A 21,920-nucleotide genomic window follows, 5' to 3' on the forward strand; every position below is an offset into this window, starting at 1 on the left:
TACTGGATGTCAACCAGGAGTTGCTCTACACCCCTAGAGTCCACCTGCATTCCTTGCCATGCAGCCTGCTCCACTCTCAAAGCCAGTAACAGGAGATCTCTCTTGAGTCCAATCCCAATCTCATTTCAAATCCCTATCTCAAGAGGAGCCTGATCTCTTCTAAGGACTCGCCTAATTAGGTCAGGCCCACATGCAGTATAAACAATCTCACCACTACCACCACCACCACCAATCCTGTCCCCATCCCCTACTCTCTCACCAAAAAATCAAAGAATGGATTACATTACCATGTTACTTATATTTATTTATATAGGGTTACATTTAAGTAATAAATGATATTTGGCTTTCCTCTTCATTTGAGTCTTACCAGGTGCAGGAGAATTTGGTATCTATATCTACACTTTACAGTTGGGATAATTGAGTCTCAGGGAGATGAAATTATTGGCCTCCTCAAGTTACATGGCATCCTTGTCTCCAAATTTTAGGTCCATGGTTTTAAATTTACTAAAGAATTTTATTACTATAATATATTAAATATCAGTATTTTTAGGTCAGTTTTACTTTTCAAGATCTCTAAAAAGAACTACTTTTTTAAAATCTGTAGACAGATATCACAGAAAATAATAAAAGGCAATGGTCTTCTTGTATGCCTACATGAGAAAGAATTTGATTTACGTCAATAGGACCACATTGTGAAAATAATTTATATACATTTTTCTATAGGAACTTATGTTTTTTGAAAAAATTACTGTTGTGGGCTGGGTACAGTGGCTCACATCTGTAATCCTAGCACTTCGGGAGGCCAAGGTGGGTGGATAACTTGAGGCCAGGAGTTCGAGACCAGTCTGCCCAACATGGTGAAACTCTGTCTCTACTAAAAATACAAAAATTAGCCAGGCATGGTGGCAAACGCCTATAGTCCCAGCTACTTGGGAGGCTGAGGCAGCAGAATCACTTGAACCCAAGAGGCAGAGGTTGCAGTGAGCCGAGATCATGCCACTGCACTCCAGCTTGGGTGACAGAGCAAGACTCTGTCTCAAAAAATATATATAATTCTTAGGATTCTTTATGGAAATCCAGTAAACAGAAACCAACTATTTTTGAAGTTTGTTTAATTAAGGCAACATTTCATTTGCTATTTTCATCTTGGTTAATGTCAATGTGGGTGTGTTTCAGGACTTTCAAGATTTTATCTAGCCCAAGATGTGACCACACTTTATGATCAAAACAACATGGCTGGTTCAGGTGACAATGTTAAAGCCACATTTAGCATGATGTAGAATGAATGGAGAATAATATTCTATTAATCAAAAAGTACACTGTAATTTTTATAGGACCAATGAGATTCCATCTTAACTCTTTCTTCTCAAAGTTTTAAACATAGTTCAAGTTACTGGATGGATGTTGTCTATAAGAAGAGACTGATAATTTCAGAATGTGAGTCACAGGGAAAGTGGAGTTCCATAGAACCATTGAAGGTAGCAAGGTAAAAGAAACCCTAGGTAACTCCTTTTTCAAATGATGAAAGTGAATCTCAGAGAAGTTAAGGAACTTGCCTAAGGGCACACAGCTCAAGAAGTGACAGAACTGAGATGTGAATATCAATCTTTTGGTTCTAAGTTCAGTACTCATTAGTTCACCAATTGCATCTGTTTGTGTAAAATGTATTGCTTCCAGTCTTTCAAAAGTCTTTTCATTTTTTATGACCACAGCAAGTATTTGGGACTAAAGATACGGTTTGAATTTTGGGAATCCTTACTCGTTTCACAAGCTCAGACCCCTCTCTATTTTCACTTCCCCAAACCTCTTTTATGAGCTTTTCTGCTGCTATCCATGTGAACCTCACTAGAACCACCTGCACATGACAATTTTCTTTGGTCTGAATGTGTACAATATGCACCAAGGTCAGTATTATTCCAAAGGGTGGGGTGATGAGCGTGGTCCACCTGTTCAACAGTAGACACAGTAATCCTTTGTACTTAGACCAAGAGAATATTTTTGGGAGGGGGAGAAATATTCTATTACTGATATTTGTAACTTCTAGTAAATAGAGACAATAAAAAGCATGTTAACTTTTAGTCAGTTTTATTATTGTTTTTAAGTTTTGTATAGAACTGTCCTCTCATTGCCCGCTGTGACGCTGTCCTGGATTAAAGTACAGGAATCCCAGAAGAGCTGCTTACATCTTCTACGCTTTCAGCCTTTCTAGAAAGTGTCCCTTATTAGGAGAGAGAAAGGGAGGTAAAGCACAATCACAATTTTTGAAAGCACAGATGCTTAAAAATTGTGATATTTTGGGATATATTATACATTTCATGTATAATTTCAATTTTTAAGCATCTGTACTTTCAAAAATTGAAACTATATATGAAATGTATAATATATCCCAAAATATCGCAAGGAAAACAACTCCGGTAAGGAAATTGATTGTTAGACACTAGAATCTTAGGAATTTATCTCGGTTTATATGTGATTTTACACTTACTGTGTCCCACTGAGAAAGATATTTTAGTTTTGCTTGTCATCTGGGCTCACAGAGAAGTGAATATTTTAATGCATTTTGAATGGAAGCAGTGCTGCATAGAGTATTAAGACAGCCTGGGTCAAATCTGGAAAATGTGACCACAGGCAAATTATCTAGTCTGGCCAAGCATCAGCTTCTCCATGTATAAAATAGAAATATAAAATATAAAATATAAAATAGTACTAGTGCCTATCTTACAGAGTAAGTGTGGGGATTAAAATCAGTTACACAAAGGGCTTAGCCCTGGGCTGGCACATATTAAACACTCAATAAATGTTGATAGTCATCACTGTCATAATCCAGGCTAAAAGATATCAAATGTAAAAACAAAAGATTTTTAGTCTGACACAAAATTCTGCATGTTTTCTTTACTTCTCACAAATATGAAATGAAAACACTGGGACAGGTATTTAAGGACATAACCCCAACTTAATTGCGATTAAGATTTTTATTTAGCAAATTTCTCCAAGGGCACTAGATGGCGACCTTCTCCTTTAAGAAAAAAAAAAATCTACGGTTTCATTAATACTTCTGCCTTGACATTATTATTACTACAGATTTAGAAGTAAGCAACAGAGGGTAAGGTCACATCTTTCAACACTGAATCATCGGAATCATAAAATTTCTAAATTTTCGGGATCTACGCTAGCAGCAGCATGAGAGGGAAAGCATGCTTCATAGGTATTAGGTGTCCTGGGCTCAAACTTCTGCCCTTGAAGTGATCTTGGACTTTTCCTCTCAAGATCTAATTTTCCTCCTTTATAATATGAAGTTGTTGGGTTAGATCATCTTCAAAGTTTCTTCAGCTCTAATGTACTATGACATGATTTTTAATAATTCAGTGTTTATTTTTCTACCAGCATGTCTTTTCTCAAGCTTTCCTTATGGTCTAAATTAAATATTTCTTAAGCCAATGGACAAGATTTAACGTCACTAGCAATCAACATTATTTAAATTAAAACTGACTTATTAAAAAATACATTTTATTTTGGAAGATGGGGATGGATTTAGGGTTTTCAGGTATGTGTGTGAAATCTAAGTTTAAAGGTTCCTTTTTTTAATAAGCAGAAGAAACATTTGAATATCTTCACTTAATATAATGCAAGACTTGGAAAAAACCTTTTAAGAGTTATTTTAACACTATTTTTATTTATTCTGTAAATAGATTTATTTGAAGCTATGCCTAGATTTTTGAATGTGATCAAAGTTTTTTTCTAATGTATTATTTTTAAATGTCAATTATTTTAGTTTTTGTAAAAGGATTATAGCAGATTAATAGACAGAAGCAACAGAATAGCAACTGTCAACAACATAGAGAATCTTTTCTCAAACATCAGTAGACGTAGCCAGACTTTAGCATCTGGTGCAATTAAGAAATTCAGATGTGGTTTAAAACATTTTTAATGTATAATAATCAGGTAAGTAGAACAGTAAATAATAAACTAATCTCCAGAATAACATATACACTTGTTTCTCCTTTACTTAGTTGTTTCAGACAAGGTAGAATAATTTTTTTGTAAGTAGCCAGTAATTATACATTGTTTTTTCTTTTTTTAAGGAAGGTTACTGTTTAGGAAAGAATCTTTTGGTATCTTTGTTGCAATTATTTTATTCTTAAAAACATTTATCAATGTGTTGACTATTGTCTGAAGAAACACCTCTCACTCACTACCAAATCAAACTCTCAAATACCTCTCACTCACTACCAAATCAAACTCTCAAATAAATGCTCTTTGTGATATATACAGATAAAAAAGGAAAGTGTAAGAATCTGTGAATACCCTATTATTCTACTGTGTCGAATAATAATCCCTTTACCAAAACAAACTCTCAAATAGTGACTTATGTAAATGCTCTCTGTGATATATATATATATGGAAAGTATAAGAATCTGTGAATACCCTATTATTCTACTGTGTCGAATAATAGTCCCTTTAGCCTCGGGTAGACGGTGGATGCACAGGTAAGACCTAAACACAGATAATTAAAGATGAAATTTCTTCCCCAAAACTGGAACTGGTAGGATGACCCAGCTTAGCACTGGTGGCCACCACTTCAGAGCCACCGAGGACGAGGCTGTGATATAATTTGGATGCTCTCTATATAACATTGAACCAACGGTAGTAAATGAAAAAAAAGCCAGACACAAAAAGTTTACAATTAACGCATGGTCTTTCTCTTTTCCGTAATCATTTGGCTCATTACCATATGTTCAACCAACTTCCCCACCAACAATTTTAGTTCATTGTGTCCAGTAAGGCTTTACGCTGAAAAACCTTGGAACTGGTATTGCCCTGTCATTCTTACTGGGGTCACAACCATGGGACTTCACTGTAACACACACACACACACACACACACAGACACACACCCCTTCCTTACTGAATCCATCCAGGCATCAAGAACAGAAAAGAAGTAAAAGGCGAAGACCAAGACGAATTTATGCAGGTTACTGTCTAAAGGCAGTTTAATATTTGTGAAATGTCACACACATACACACACACACACTCTTTAGGATCCAGTTACAAGCGCTGCGTCATCCGCCCGATCACATGGTAATTGTTGCTATTTCAAGGATCAAGTGGCATAAAGCTCCCCCCACCCCACCCCCTTCCCTTGGTACCATATAGCGTGGAAGAGTGAGTTTTGTGTGATGGAGTGGGACCAGGCTCTCTGATCCAACCGTCTGCTAGCAACTCGGCTGTCGGTGGGGTGGCGCGCGCGTATTCTCACGGAGCGACTGGGAAAGGGGGACGGGGGAGGGGGTCTCAGGGGAGGAAGGGCAGCTCTAATTGGTTTCTCAATGAAAGATAATCACCTACTCCCCGGAGAGGCTGGAGATTAGCACTCTGCCTCTCCTCTCCATCGCTTTTAGACTTCTCATCCTCCCCTCGGTGCTTTTAGTCCATTCAGCAGAAGCGGATCGAAGCAGGCGACTCCCCTCGCCGCATTAAGGGCGCACTCCCCGGCGCTCGAGTACTTAGCGCCCATTCACTCGCTCACCCGCGCCCGCCGCTCCCGGCTGCCGTCCTAGACGCCGCCGCCGCCGCCGCCCGAGAAAAAGTTTCGCGGAGGGGCTCTGAGAAAATGAGCGAGCTGGAGGAAGACTTTGCCAAGATTCTCATGCTCAAGGAGGAAAGGATCAAAGAGCTGGAGAAGCGACTGTCAGAGAAGGAGGAGGAAATCCAGGAGCTGAAGAGGAAACTCCACAAATGCCAGTCGGTGCTGCCCGTGCCCTCGACCCACATCGGCCCCCGGACCACCCGGGCGCAAGGCATCTCGGCCGAGCCGCAGACGTACAGGTCCTTCCACGACCTCCGACAGGCGTTCCGGAAGTTCACCAAGTCCGAAAGGTAGGCGCGGAGGCCGCGGGCCCCGGTGCCCGTCCCGGCAGGCAGGCGGCGCAGAGGCTGGGGGCTCCGGCTGCGGCGGCCTCGGCGGCGGCGGCGGGGGCGGGTCGGCCCAGGGCGCCCCCTGTTCGCTCGCTGCGGCGCGCGGAGTGGGGGTGGCCCCGCGGCCCGGGAATGGGAAGTGTTTATTTTTATTTCTGCCCATCACGTGCTGTGCTTGTCTCCGCCGGGCTGGGAAAGGCGAGCTCCTCGGGGAGACGCGCCCCTGTGGCGTGTGGGGGTGGGGAGGAGGACCGCGGAAAGTTTCCTCGCGCGGGCTAACTTGTGCCCTCCACACTCGGCTGCAGTCGCGCGGCTGTCCCTCGTGCGCCCTGCTGGGGGCGTCCACGCAGGCACCCAACCCTGCCCATTCAGGGGCCTGGAGAGCTTCGCAGTGGCGACCCCCGGACTCAGGCCACTGGACATGCTCAGTGGGGCTGTCCGAGCCTCCCAGGGAGGGGCGAATGGAGGCTGGATAGGGTTGGGTTCAACTTAGGGACTGAACTTGCCCAGCACCCGAGCTCTGCTGGCGGGAGCGGGGACGGCGGGGGAGAGGCGGGACATGTCTCTAGGGCAGGGATCCAGCCTGGAGCATGGGGCCAGGCGGAGAGAGGGTTTATTCACAGGGTCACTTTCAAGACAGCTGTGATGTCAGCAAGACATTGCAAAGAAACCCCACCTTCTGGACGTTCCTTTGCTCTGATTGTGTCTGTTCCAGAAGTGCAATACCTTGGGCTGCCCTGGGCTCGGAGTCTGCTCGGTGACCTTGCACCTGAAGCATATTTGGGGCTGCTCCTCAGCCCTGTCGCGGTGGATACTACGCCCTCCGTTTTTGTTTTCCTCTGATTCCCTTCCTGGAAAAGTTGGGATCAAGAGGGCGGAGGGGTGAGGGTAGGCTGTTTCTCTGGACGCCTCCGGGACTCCTTCCTTTCCTTCTCTCCGGCACTTTAAGAGACAAATCCTGCCAGTTCAAAGTTGTATGTCGCTTGTTTGGGGTGTGCAGAAGAGGCTGGGTGGATTTTGGCCACAAGTAGGAAGCTTTTGCACTCCACTCGTCGCCTTCACCGGAGAAGGCTGATCGATTGGCTGCAGCATTAAAGCGCCTCTGGACATTAGGGAGAGGAAGTGCAGACTCCAAAGCCCATTACTGGCTTTTAGTCTCTGGAAGTGCAGGGCCGAAAGTACATTTCTCAGGATATTGAATATTCCATTAGGCGTGCCTTCATGCCAGCCTACCTCTCTTACTCCTTCCCTCTTCTTAGATCACTTGCTGTCTGAGTTTGGGGCCCTCAGGGGACTCCTAAACTAGTCCCCCTCTCTCCCTTTAGCTCTCCCACTTTGAAGCAAGCTCTTTTGAAGAGCATGTCCTCTCCACTGTCCCAATCCAGGTCAGCTCCAGGGCGCTCAGTGTCTCCAGCTGGTCTTCTGCACCTCTTCCATGTCTGCCTCTGGAGTCCTTCTTGTGTATTGATTATATGGGATGGGGAGCCAGGGAGGCTGAGCAGGAGTTCAGTTATTAGAAGAATACCAGGAGCTGGGAGCCAAAGGGGGAAGAAAAACAGGAATCAGGCAGAAAGGACTCGTCTTAGGAATTGTGGGACCTTCTGAACAGCCATCTCAGAGGACAGCTTTCAGATTTTCTGAGTGACATTCCACTTACGAAGTGACACTGTCCACATGGCACCTTTGGGCCATCCTGCCTTGAAAGTCCCTGTTGGATGAAACAGTGGCATTTTCCTTCCTTTTCTCAGGATTGCAAACAGAGCTACTATTTGGCCTTGCCCTTGCCTGGGAAGCTGCTGCTGAGTCTTGTCTCAGCCGGGCTGTGCATTCCGAGCCGCTGCCCTGCCCTGCGCTCAGCAGCTGGAATCAATCTGCCCACCTCCTTAAGAAGCCACTTCATCAGCGGTCACCCAGCAGCTGCTCGCCTCCCAGGGCTGCCGGGCTCGGGCTTTATCGCATTTTTGAAATTTCAGATTTCTGTGTCTGGGCTATGCCCCTCAAACAGTAACAGCACCGCTTTGCAGCAGGGAGGAGATTTCACCAGGGTATGGAGGGTATAGGAGAAAATCTCTCCTTTCCGGAGTCCACTCTCATTCAGGATTTGCTCTCAAAGAGGCAAGAAATCTCTAAGAATGAAAGGAGGTGGTTTTTGTTGTTGTTGTTGTTTGTATGTACTGGGAGAAAATGGCAGATATGCACACAACATCCTTCTTCTGGCCTTCTCTCTTCCCCTCCCTTTCCCAACATTTTCATGTTAGGGATAGGAACATTCATCATGAGTGGGTCATAGAGGTCAGTGCATATTTGTGTCTATAGCAAATAGCTGGAGTTTTTCTACTTCCTCTCTGTGCTCATTTACACTGGGAGTAAGGGTAAACTTTTTCCCACTCAGCGTATAGTTTCATACTTTCAAATGGAAGTGTGGAGTTTATTTTCAGCAAGCTGACTCTTTAGAGTTTAACAATTTTTGACAGGTATAATATATGGGGATAGTAACCATTAGAATTAGGTACTCTTCCTAGCACTTAAAGAGACAGTACTAAATTATCATTGGCTAGATACCTTATTTTGGCCAAGACAGGAAATAATTTATCAAGGTATTTCTGGGATACAACATTTAATATGAAACAAGATGCTTTTAAAATATAAATTGTTTAAGAATGTTCAGGTAAGGATTTGATGAGTAGATAGTCCATCACGTCACCTGTTTTTTTGTAAAAGGCTGTGCCATTCTCATGGGCATGCTGGGGCTGAAAGAGAATGCTTTATTGCAAAGCTTATGTTTAGTTATGATTTCTTTAGCATTTGAATGATAACTATTCATGCCACAGGTTCATTTCAAACTTTATTAAGATGCCCAGTTTTTATACCACCAAGAACAGAAATGTAGTTTGAAAGGTCAGCCAGCCCTTTCCATCCATAGGTTCCACATCTATGGATTCAACCAACTGAAGATAAAAAATATTCGGGAAAAAAAAAAGATTGTGCCTGTACTAAACATGTTGTATAGCCTTTTCTTCTAAACAATGCAGTATAACAATGATTTACATAGAATTGATATTCCATTAGGTGTTGTAAGTAATCTAGAGATGAGTTAAGGTATATGAAAGTATGTGTGTAGGTTTTATGCAGTACTACACCATTTTATATAAGGGACTTGAATGTCTGTGGATTTTGATATCCTTGGAGGTCCTGGAACCAATCCCTCATGGATACTGAAGGATGACTGTGAAGGAAATTTATTTATTGAAAAGAATGATAAAAAAATTTTGCCTATAAACCTGGTTTAATGAATGATTGCAATCTTAAAAATTTACGTAATAGGTGACAACAATATCTTAAGCATGGAATTCATTAACTATTGTAATCTAGTCAGTCCAATTAGCTAGATTTCTATGTGTCCACAGAGGGCATAATGCACAATCTCCATTAAGAATGATCTAAGTATCTAAGGAATGCTTAGATGAAAATTATTCTAGGAAAGGAAGATCTGAGCTCTCAGTGTAAGTATCAAGTGTACAATATGATGATCATGTTTAAAAAGAACATATCTGACTTATTGCTGTACTCATTTTCAGACCCCTTAAGAAATGCCCAGTAGGGATCAAGTGATTATCTTTGAAAACTGCAAGCTGTTTTGGATGGCGGTGATGATATTTTACCTTTATGTTTAAAATACTGTTTTTCTGCCAAAGAACTCCAAGTGTTCTAGATAGATCTCTGTGAATTCTTGATATTCTTAATGAATGTACTCCACATCAAGAATTACCTATTGTCCTTAATTCTTTCCCTTACTTTTTTGGCACACACCTAAATTCCTTATTTTGGCTGCCTAGTTAGCCAGTGTGTGCTCAGGAACTGCACACAATTTTTTTTTATGTCCAAGCAAAGGCTAGAATCAATATTAATCTGTTAGAGAAATAAAAATAGACTGTATTCCAGACTCATTTGAGTTATTCTTGTCATGAATCCCTTGATTCTTGATAATGTAAGTTGATCATTTGGAACTGGAACTTCCTTTCACTGGGACATAGATACCTTGGGATGGATGCCCCAGAAAACTCATTACCTTTTGCCTCTCTGATCCAATTCACATTTGATTTGAACTTAGGACTAAATCAAGAAGTTTGGCCTACTTTTTATATAAGTAAGTTCAATGAAGCGAGTAGGTCTCAGCTGAATTTTGGGCCCAGAGTCAATTTTTTAATAATTGTTCATATTGAAAATACACAATGCTGTAAAATAGCAAAGACAGCAATAATAGAGATAGCTAATCTTAGCAATCTTAGCGCTGTGCTAAGCTATTTACCTGCAGTAGCTCCTGTTTTTTCACAGCAGCTCTAAAGGGCATCCCCACTTTTCAGGTGAGGAATCTGAGGCTTGAAGAAAATTTAAGTCACCTGTCTAAGGTGTCACTACTAGGAAATACCATAAAGTTTCGAACCTAAATCTCAAAGATTTTAGAGCCCAAGTACTCAACCACTATACTATATAAACTTGGAATTGGACTGGTTCTAGCTTAGTAAGTGGGGAATCCTTCCAAATAGGAAGAAATGAACCTTCCCTAGATTAGAATGGGAGTTAAAAGTCTAGCAGCAGTGATAGCCAACCTTATGAGAAAGTGACCAATGAATCCTTGTATCTAGCATGTGTCCATTGGATCTGCCATGCCAGGCTGGAATTTTCTTAGTTAGCTCTGCTCTTGGGATTGCCATTTACCAGTCTTTCATCTTCTTCCTTCCTCATCCAACTTCTCCATCTCAGTGTTGTGTTACAGATGAGTAATACGGTTATGAAGGATGTGAAAATGACCTTGGTCACCTCCTTTGAAAACCCTTTGCTATTTGTTACTTGTGTCCTTCATGCAAATCCTTTTATCCCTACCTTTCCCACCATTAACATGGATTGATTACTGCCTGATAATATGCCAGTATGTTAACCTGTTACCTCTTTCTGATGAACATGGTAATGTGCTAACAGGAGCATTTGCGAGAGGATATTTATTGAGCTTACTCAGCTGAGAAACATTTCTGACAAGATTTTAAGAGGAGGCAGGCTGAGGAAGGGAAAAGAGGATTTTTAGGCAGCACGGCTTGTAAACATCCTTGTGTCTTGCCATATGTGACGTGAGGACGACAGGACTTGAGTGTAAGCACTTCACATGTGCTTTTAGTCAAAGCTGTGCAGGAGGCAATAGTGTCTTGATTTCAGTAATGAGAAAACTAAGCAAATCATTGTGCAAGTGTCCTTTAGAAAAATCTCATAAATAAGACCAAAAAAAAAAAATTAGGTTGTTTGTTTTTTAAATTTCACATTGGTACCAGTGTTTGCGAATTGATGTCTCCAACTTATCTGTTTATACTTGTTATTTAAGACACGTTGATTTTGCTTTGGGGTTAGTTCAGGTTCCAGAGTCGTGTGCCTTTTCTAAATGTATTTGTACTATAACAGGAGTTCTTGTTCCATTTGAATTACCAATACATGTACAGGTTGAAAGTTTACATTTAATCTTGTATTCATTGGAAATTTGACCCTCACAAAACTATTTCTAACAGACCTGAAAAAACAAAAGATGTCATATCTTTTTCCTCTTTCCTGACCAAGGGCCTGTTTCCTAGTGCCCTCTCACCATAGTTGTAAGAGATGCTGAGAGTACGTTAAAACCCTTTCTTTTGATAAGATTTTCAGGTGATTTTGTAGTTGCTCAGGGTATGAATAATTATTTTCATTTGCCATTGAGAACTTGCTTATCAGAGTTCAGGACCCTTGTTATCTAGGTTTCTTGTAGCTCTTGGAAGTTACTGTGAGCTCTGAGATAAACCAGGGATAGCATATCCTGTTTCACAAAAATGAAAGCTCAGAAGTTTGGGAACTGTCAGAAAGGAATACTGACCTTGAGTCTAGAGTCATTGGTGTGCTGTGCTGTTGGCTCCCTGAAGAGAAAAGAGGAAGTGAAAAAAAAATGAAGGGAAAAGAAAAAAATGTGTGTGTGTGTGTGTGTGTGTGTGTGTGTGTGTGTGTGTATATGTATATGAACACATACACATAGATGTGTCAAACTGCCACCACTTTATTAAATTTACAAATGTACATTTCTTACAGCAATTGTTACTGTAAAAACCCTCTAGGTTGATCCAAATCAGTTTCCTGTAGAACAGAGGGTTTACTTCTTAGGTATGTTATTACAAAGTAGATCACAGCATCTTACAGTTTATAAAATGCTTTTGTTTTGTTTTGGTCATATAGCCCAGTGCTTAGCCCAGAGTAAGGTACTAGATTCAGTGTTTGCCACTCCTTGTTGAAGTCTTCCATCCTACTTTTACCCAGTGATGATTTGTCATCTCCTTTTCCTTGCTCCTGGATCTGCCCGTGTTGTGTGTCTATCTTTCAGCTCCTTGTTTTTCTTCTGGCTTAACATCTGTAACTCCTATTAGATCTCTTTTATTTGTAGAAGTCATATTACAGCAAATATGGAGTAGATTTCTTACTCAAACTATCACTCTAACCTCTTAAAATCTTCCATGTTCTGAGATATTATATAATTTACATTTTCTAAGGTTTCTGAAATAATTATTTATTAATCGTTCATATTGAAAATACATGCTTTAGGCCGGGTGCAGTGGCTCATACCTGTAATCCCAGCATTTTGGGAGGCCAAGGCTGGCAGATCACTTGAGGTCAGGAGTTCAAGGCCAGCCTGGGCAACATGGTGAAACTCCGTCTCTACTAAAAATACAAAAATTAGCCAGGCATGGTGGCACAGGCCTGTACTCCTAGCTACTTGGGAGACTGAGGCAGGAGAATCGCTTGAACTTGGGAGGCAGAGGTTGCAGTGAGCCAAGATTGTGCCCCTGCACTCTAGCCTGAGCAACAGAATGATAGAGTGAGACTCTGTCTCAAAAAACAAAACACAACAAAACAATGCTTAAAAATATTTGCACACTGCAAAATGAATATATCCAGAAAATGTATATCTTTTAAATAGATTTGTTTTATTATATAACAACTGGTGGTAGAAACTAATCTCCTTGTTTTATTTATTGTTGTTCTTAAACAACAGATTTCATTTTTTAAAATGCTTAGCTTTCTCTGCACTACTCACTAAACGTTATTGATGGGTCACCAACTTGGGGGTATACTATGTTGATTTTATTTTAAACATTTTTATATTGTTTCTTACATATGCATATCATAGAAACCCGTACTACCTTAGAAAATGTTGTTGTTTTAAATTCAGTCAACATTGTTTATATCGACTCAAAATTTTTAAAATACTGTTTGTAATTTATCCTGTCTAATGTGCTAGCTGCATGTTCAACCTTTCTCTAGTGCATATTGATTTTGTATATTCTTGGAAATTAGTCCTAAGCAGTTAATTTGTTATTCTAGGATTTGATTTGGATTGATTTTGTTATGTATTTTGAACCCATTGATAGCACTTGCATGTGCAAGATGATAACATGACTGTGCCGATTTCATCTGAGTGTTTATTTATTAAGGCAAATCCAGGAAGATGTCTACTGTAATCAGCTTATTAGGATTTAGTTTATTTTATTTTAATAGGTATTTTGCAACTACACTTCTTCAGTTATCCTCTCGGACTTACTCCTAATTCAGACTGTCCTTCCTTTTTAGCCAATTTAGAGAGAACTTTAAAATGTGTTTCAAATTCTCAGATGTGTCTTTATTTGAGCACCCTGACCGCAAACACTGCAAAAGTACTGGTAACAACCTTACAGGATTCTAAAAATAATGATATGTTTGCCTCTTACAAATATTCGTGAGTCCGTTTATTCAACTATATGGTACCGTGATTATCTAACAAGAAAATCTATAAGCCTTTGGGTAAATTTTAATGTTTTTCTTGATGCTTCTCATTGCCCACATAGTACAGATAATGCTAATTTCAGGTATCACATGGTCACCAAGGGACTTGGCTACGTATGCTAAACATTTTCCAAATAGAAAATTCTTTTGTATCTTAGGTTGTAAACCCTTGGGTAGAAACCAGGTTTGTTTACAGTAAAAATTTCAGCCAAGTAAAACCCTCAGCTTACCATACATTTCTCTTCCCACATGCTACTTTTCAGAGAAGAGGTAAGAGCAGCACTATCTAGAATATTTTAAAAGCAAACTTTAAAAACCCTCAAACCTTCCCAAGAATAAAACCAGTTCATACTCCATTCAGTCTCCTCTCAGAGAAAAATATCACTCCAAAGTAGTCAATCCAATATCCTATGTTTTACTCTGGCAGATTTTAACTGTGGTGCCAAGACACAATGGTGTGTATTTGATTCGTTGTGAGGTAGAAACGAGTAAATAATGGCTTAAAAATCAAAATTCATGAATAATTTGTTTCTCAAAAAATAACATTGAGTGCACTCACAGACACCTCCCTAGGGATAGCCATTTTCTTGCATTCCAATTGGCTTTCTTGACTGGGAAGATTACGAATATATGGCAGGAAATTGCACATAATCCACAGGCAGTCTTGTCTTTCCACAAGAGTATGTTGCACATGGGAATGTTATCTATTTTGTGAATCACTGCAGAAAAAAATGTTTGAGAGCCTCTGATCTGAGCTATGGTTCTAAACATCAGAATGTTGACTCTGTGTCACTTAAAGCTACTTATTTATAAGTAAAGGTTGTAAGATTCACTCAATTCTACTTAGCCAGCACCTATGTTTCATAACAATGATTCCCAAAGTGTGGTATTCGTATAATTGGTGGCACCAGGAATGTTTCTATGTGGTAGACAAATGAATTTAATTTATAGTTACAGACATTTTATTAAGTGTTGGAAGAAAACATACAACAATCACATCCAATCCATGCTGTGTAGCTATGTTGCTGAGAGTAAGGCTAAGTATTAAGAGTTCATAGATTTTTTTTTTTTAAGAATGAGATATACAAATACATATTGTGCATAATGTCAATATGGGTATACAAGAAAGGTTTGGGAAAGATTGTTCTAAAGTCATTTTCAACAAGGAATGAAATGGATTGTTTCCCTTGTTTGTGTTTTTGCTTGCAACTGCCCTGTTTGAAGAATTCTGGCCGAGTTCTCTCTGTATCTGTGTTTGAATGACTTATTACATGCTGTTTGTCAACTTCTTCATGGGAATTGCCATGGGGACATAGAGTTAGATGGAGATGGTGGTTTTCATAAAATACACTCTTTCTTTGAGGATAAGTCATTCTTGTTAAAAATTTCTCATGTTAATACATCACCAGAAAAACATTTGATTTTCATCCTCCTTCATATTTATAAACTGTCTTATCATGAGACAGTGAGGTCCATAGCAGAACTGGCACCAGCCAGCCTAGAAATAATAAAGGATGCTGGGGTACCCACTCCATCCAGCCTGGGTTCCCTGGGGAGCTCTGACTTCCCATACTGTCTCCGCAGTGAGGTCTCTTGTCTCCTTCTCCAGGATCCTTCTTGATTCCTGACAGTAGGTGCCTATGGTTGTGAAGGGCCATTCTGTCATGTGACATTTTATAGCAGAAATGCATGATGCTTCCCCCACCCCTTTCTTTGTAAAGAAACAATTTAGAAAAAGTTTGGAAGGGAAAAAAAATCTTTGATAGAATACACATTTATTTTCCCTTAATCTGTTCCCTTATCTTTTAGAAAAAAATAACTAGATTATTTCAAATTATACCTATGAATTTTTTTTAAAAAAATTATATTGTTAAAACTCATGGCTTTGTTGTTAAATGAGAAAAATATAAGGAGGAAAGAAGTATATTACATGCAGAATGAGGAATTTGCAAACATTCACTTCTCTTTCTAGAGCATAGTTCAGGTCATCTCCCCAATGGCTTAAGAAAGGGAATCCTTAAGGTTTGAATAGAAGTACCCTCTTAAAGGTAGGAAAGACACCAAAAATAGGGGGTACAGTGGGGAGAAGATACAGGGGGAGATAGAGAGAGATTTCAACAATTACCACAAGATGGCAGCAGAAGTATAATATTTAACAATCGTGGGCTCCACTAGGAGTGTGAAATGGTTTTTAGTTGAATTTTAAAATATATTGTCAAATATACAACTTTCTTAATATCAGGATTCATATGTTTCAAAAGTGTATTATCAAATACACATGGTCTTACATTTTTTCCAGTTAGTAGTGGTTTTGGGGAGTGTATTTAAAAAGCCCAAGTTAAATTTTCTTCTCCAGTGTTTGTCTTAAAGAATAGAGAAACAATTAGTACAACTTGCATGGAGAGTTCTTTGAACATTGATAATAGACTGAGGGAAATTCCTAAAACCCCTGTGAGGAAACCTCTGGACTCATACTTGGCTGAGAGAAGAAAACAGAAATAATAGGAAATTAATAGTAGTAAAAAGATATATGTGTGAGGAGACAAAACGAATGGCTTCCTATTTACTCCCTTCTACCACCATAACAAATTAAAAGAACATTATTATAGGAAAAATTAGATCGGTTAGTAAATGAAACTCATAATAGGTTGTTTGATCTCCTTGATAATTCTGTGATTCTAGAATGTAGTTAATTAAATCTTAATGTGGTCTGTTGTAATCTGAGATTCCCATTATAAAAATATATTAATCGAGTTAACATGATTATTTACATGTATCTAAATATTTTTAAGAGAATGGCAAAGTGTTTTATGAGATACTCTGAATATAAACCGCTTCTCAAAAATTTTAGGGTAAAGAGTAATCTGGTTTATACCACACAGGGTTACATTGTGGGTCGGATCTAATGGACTGTACATTTTTGGATCGATATTCCCTCAGAAAGTGCCATTCAGCCTTCCTGTAAAAGGCTATTTCATTCAGTCTGTGACCCCTCTCATGTGAAACCTCCCAGGGGCCTGGATTTGAAGCAGTCTTGCTGCTGGCATCATTTGTGATTTAGCGCTGAGGAGAAGCATATTTATTTTGGTTTGTCTCAGCAATAAGGGTCAGTGGTAAAAGGAAGTTGTACTCTGGGTCAAAACAAGTCAGTTTTGGATTAATGTTATTCCTTGGCCTAAACAGGCAAGAAGGGAACTAGAGAATTTAGAACAGTTAACATTTTCATGCCCTGTTTGACAATAAGATGCTTTTATAAAAAATGTTTTGAAATTCTGTGATATATTTATTTGAAGTTATCAATATATAGAAATGCTCTCTGGGACAGTAGTCAATATTTTTCCTAGGTCAGGAAAAAAAAATGTTACACTGTCTGTGACTGCCAGAGAGAACCAAGAGTAGACCGAATATTGAGTGTGCTTTCTGGCATCTGCAGGGCCAAAAAAGAAAATCTAGCCTCCATTAGACATGGTGAAGCAAGCAATAAATAGTAATACCTTTTATTTTCTCTGATCTTTCTAGTTTGCTATCTAGGCCAAGACAAATTCCCAAAGTATAGCAGCAGGGTTTGAAGCATCTTACCTTTAAATCCTTTGGTTACCCAGCTTTACCATCTGACTTCAGGGCATCAGGAGAGCTGTCCACACAAGAGGGGACACACGGTGGACTCTCTGGGCTTCTTGATATTAGAGCAATTAGAAAAATTTTTAAAAAGTTTTATTTTATTTTATTTTTGTGGTCTCAAATCCTTACTCACCATTTTGAAAGTCTGGACATGCTTTTATGATACTTATGAGCATATACTGTATCTCAGACTTGCTGACTTTAATCTCTTTTTAGCCTATGTCTGTTTCCTTGATTGTTTTAATTGCAAAAACAATATATGCTGGTTACCAGATAATAAAGACATATATATTTTATTTTCTCCTCCCAATCTTGTCTACTTGTCCTCCGGCAGATAGCTAATGTTAAACTTTCTGTATGTTTCCATAAATCTTTATATGTAGACACCTGCCCATTTGGAAGGTTTTATTTTATTTTTTCACCCAAAGTGAAATAATTCCATAACACTCCTCAGTAACCTTCTGTTTTTGCTTAATAATAGTACCTAGGCTTCTTTCCAGATCAGTTCATATTGGTCTTTCTAATAGCTATGGAATAGTAACTCCGTAGTATTCATGTACCTCAGCTTATTGATAATGATAGTTATTTTGGTTTGTTTTCTGCAAGCATTAACAATGCTGCAATTTATATTTTTGTACACATTTTCTCATGTTTTATTTATTTATTTATTTATTTATTTATAGGATGAATTCCAAACAGTGAGAGTCCTAGGTCAAAAATCTATTAATATTTGACTTTTCAGTTTATGTGATTACACATACACTTTCTATATGAGATAAATGATCTACAACCTTTTCTATTAAAAAATGCATACTGTGGCATAAAAATTAATTTTCTACATTAAAGACAATTTTTAGAAATCAAATGCACAAACTTAGCAGAAACATATGGAAGGTGCTTTTTTTTTTAAATACTTGAGTTGCATTCATGAGTATGTTCTTTTTGGAATGATGTTTACATGCCCTTTTACTTTTCAGATTTATAAAGTCCATATTGTGAAGTCAGTTTGATGTGTGTGTGTGTGTGTGCCTGTGTGTGTGTTTAAGCTGAATAAAACTGAATTCCTGCAGTGTAATTTTGAAAATAAGGATAAAACTGTATCTATTATTCTTAAATAAAATAACTACATGTCCTTCTTTAAGAATCATAATGATTTGTTTTTCTTTTCATCAAAATAAAGTTTTGATATTCTGGCTCCCACTTGGGAAAATAACAAATTCCAAGTCTCTCAGCTACTTTTTTTTTTAAAAGGCTAGTGGGGAGATTTGGACATATATGGTGTTGTAACCAGTCAGTGGAGATTTCCTTTTATAGGGTGGCAACCTCGGTAGAGATTTCATTTCATTATTTTTTTCTTGATCGTTGTAATTATATTGGACTAGATTTACTGAAAGATATCTTTGCAAACATTTATTTGGATCAAAATTCAATCATATTAAGGGTACTCAACCATGACTTTGCAGCCAAAAAGTAACATCGTTTTGGGAGAGTAGGAAGAATAACTTTAGAAATTTCAGTGTACTCTTGTGTAGGAGTAACAGGGTAGGTTGTGATAATTAAAAAAAAAAAAATGAGCCTGGGAGTCACAGACTTGATGTTAAATTCTGGTTCCTCGTTGACATGCTCACTGTATGATTTTAGACAAATTACTTCATCTTTCTGAACTTTCATTTCCACATCTATAAAATGGATACATAAGGTTTTGTACACAGGGAAAATTCCATGTGTTTGTGCAATATTGAAAGATAATGAGTATGTAAAGTGCTGCATAAAAGTGCTAGCAAATTTGTAACAATGGAAGGTTTAAAAGTTTTAGAGCTTTTGAAAAATTTAATTTTGGTATTAAGTTTATAGAGCCTTTTGCTTTGAAAGGATTTTAGAAGATATCTTTGTTCATCTTCTTTGATAGACAAAACAGTAATGACAAATCAAGCAAACATCCAGCGGTTCAGAAAGATTGATATACCAATGACATGGAAAGCTGGACATTTGTAAATTGGAACAATGGGACAAATGAAAATTAGGTGGTTTAGGTATTATTACCATATTTTAAACAAATATTAACACAAAGTGTGTCTATATGATCTGGTCTTGCAGATCACAAAATGTGTTGTCACTCAGGTGAACACCCTAACCAACTCTAGACCACTGTGTGAATTTCTTAGCAGAGCTACTTCTTGAGGGCCCTGAGATTAAATGAAACACTGCTAATTGCCCACAAGGCGGGAACCCTGAGTGGATCAGCTATTTCAGGCTCAGGGAAAGACACTGGAAGTGCTGGAAGAACTGCTCAGAGTGCTAGAATATCTGGGTGACCAGGGATCTTTGACAATTGTGCATATTTTTCCAGGCTGGGTGCCTTATTTGGCAAAAGCTTTTATCTCCCCTCCTCTTGCTGTCTATTCATTGTTCAGAAATAATGAAGGCATAACTTTTCATATCTAGTGGAGTTGCAGATGTAGGGATATGGGTTAGGGGCTGTGGGTTTTGTAGGTATTCCAACAACGCTGTTGATCTCAATTTCAGTCTGAAGGCTGGAGAGGGAAGGTGTGCTTCCACTGAACTTTCTCTGTATGTGCCCATCTCCCCAAGTCAACGTTAAGCCTTTGTGTAGCCCCAGTGCCTTTTTGCAGTTTAGAGACTGATTTTACTGTATTTGAGCTTTTACATGTAGACAAATACTATTTCAGATTTTATTTCTCCCAAGGCAGTCAGATCTGTCAGTCAATCAGCTAATATGTGGGAAGACCTATGAACTATTTCGGAGATCCAAAGACAGGTTGTGTCCTTACTAACATGATGCTATCATGGAAAATTACACACAAAGCCACAGCCTCTTCAATTATTAAAAACCTCTCAAGATTGTCGAGAGGATTAAATGAGCTCATGCATGTAATAGATTTAGTTTATTGCCTTATAGGATGTAGTCATTCAATAAATGTTAGCTCTCATTGTTATCATTTATTGATTCTGACTTCACCAAATATATAAGAACTTTTAACCCTGTGTCAGGAATGGGCCCATGTGTATTCTTCCATATTTCTAATTCTATACTTGGATCTAATTTTGCTCATTGAAATAGCTCTGACCCTGTTTTCGGAGTCATTTCCTGAATCACAGATGGTACTCTGACATAGGCCATATTTAGGACTTATTTTCCTTACTTTCTTTTTCATCCATGATACAGTCTCAGTTTTCTTTCCACACATTTCACGCCCCCTCCCCATCCCCACCACCCCATCATAATAGAAACTTAGTACTCTAGAAGGAAATATTAGAAACTTCTGTATAGCGATGTATTCATCTGTGCTAGGACTACCTCTGCAGCTATCTACTCTCTGAGCTGAATAAATCAAAGGCTTCTCAAAATCTAGTTTACATATGAATCACATGGGGGATCTCCTTCAATGCAGGTTCTGATTCAGAAGGTCTAGGGAAGGGCCTGAGATTATTACTTTTTTTTTTTTTTTGAGACTGAATCTTGCTCTGTTGCCCAGGCTTGAGTGCAGTGGAGTGATCTTGGCTCACTGCAACATCTGCCTCCCAGGATTCAAACGATTCTCCTGCCTCAGCCTCTGGAGTAGCTGGGATTACAGGTGCCTGCCACCATGCCTGGCTAATTTTTGTATTTTTAGTAGACATTTTACTAAAATGTCTACTAAAGGTAGGTCAAGTAGGTTTTACCATCTTGGCCAGGCTAGTCTTGAACTCCTGACCTTGTGATCCACCCGCCTCAGCCTTCCAAAGTACTGAGATTACATGAGTGAGCCACTGAGCCCAGCCAGGACTGAGATTCTTAATTTGTAATTATCTTTTTAGTGTTGCTGATGCTGCTGGTCTCCTGAAGATCATTAAATAGCAAAGGATTAACCAATGACTTCTCCAGTTCCTCCCTCCTTTCCTTTTGCCGTCCCAGTTAAGTTTTCTACAGAAATAAAAGTGCAGTCAGACACCACAATAATGCAAGATAAGGTATTAATGATACATTAAAAGAGATTAAATTATAAGAGGAACTCATTACCTAGGAAAGCCTAGAGGAAACCTTCTGGTATTCTTGTCCCTTCTAGGCCATAAGCACGCACAGCGTAGAATATAGGCAGGGACTGTGGAATCAGATGAGCTCGAGTTTCAAGTTTCTAATATCTTAGTCATGTTGCTTAACATCTTTGAACTTCAGTTTCCCCCTGTAAATGGGAATAAGAAGGCCCGCCTGAAACTAATGCTATGCGAAAGACGCGACTGGTATTCTTACAAGAGAGAAATTTAGACATATACTTATAGAGGAAAGATAACCATGTGAAAAATGTAGGCAAAGATTGGAATGCAAGTCCAAGTCATGGAATGGCAAAGGTTGCCAGTAACCACCAGAAGAGGCAAGGGAAGCTCCTCCCCTAGAGTTTTCAGAAAAAGTATGGCTCTGCTGACACCTTGTCTATAGAGCTGGGAGTAAATAAATTTCTGTTGTTTGAAGCCACCAGTTAGTGGCAATGTGTTCCAGCAGACCTAGGAAATGAATGCATATAGTCATGCTTCTTGCAGATTCTGACTTAATAGGCT

The 21,920-nt window shown here is 39.0% G+C and overlaps 1 protein-coding gene across 1 annotated transcript in view; it reads left to right on the top strand.

Moving 5' to 3' along the window:
- Positions 1-5,133: 5,133 nt before the first annotated feature.
- The window catches only part of PRKG1 (protein kinase cGMP-dependent 1), a 1,342,437-nt gene continuing 1,325,650 nt past the window's right edge, over positions 5,134-21,920 (top strand). Inside the window, exon 1 of the mRNA XM_021671726.2 lies at positions 5,134-5,876. Within this exon, the coding sequence (XP_021527401.2) occupies positions 5,611-5,876 (266 nt within the window). The 5' untranslated portion in view covers positions 5,134-5,610. The remainder of the gene's footprint in view (positions 5,877-21,920) is intronic.

Source organism: Aotus nancymaae, unplaced genomic scaffold, assembly GCF_030222135.1.
Source record: "Aotus nancymaae isolate 86718 unplaced genomic scaffold, 86718_ANA_hifiasm-v0.15.2.pri h1tg000010l, whole genome shotgun sequence".
In the NCBI taxonomy this organism is placed as follows: Eukaryota; Metazoa; Chordata; class Mammalia; order Primates; family Aotidae; genus Aotus; species Aotus nancymaae.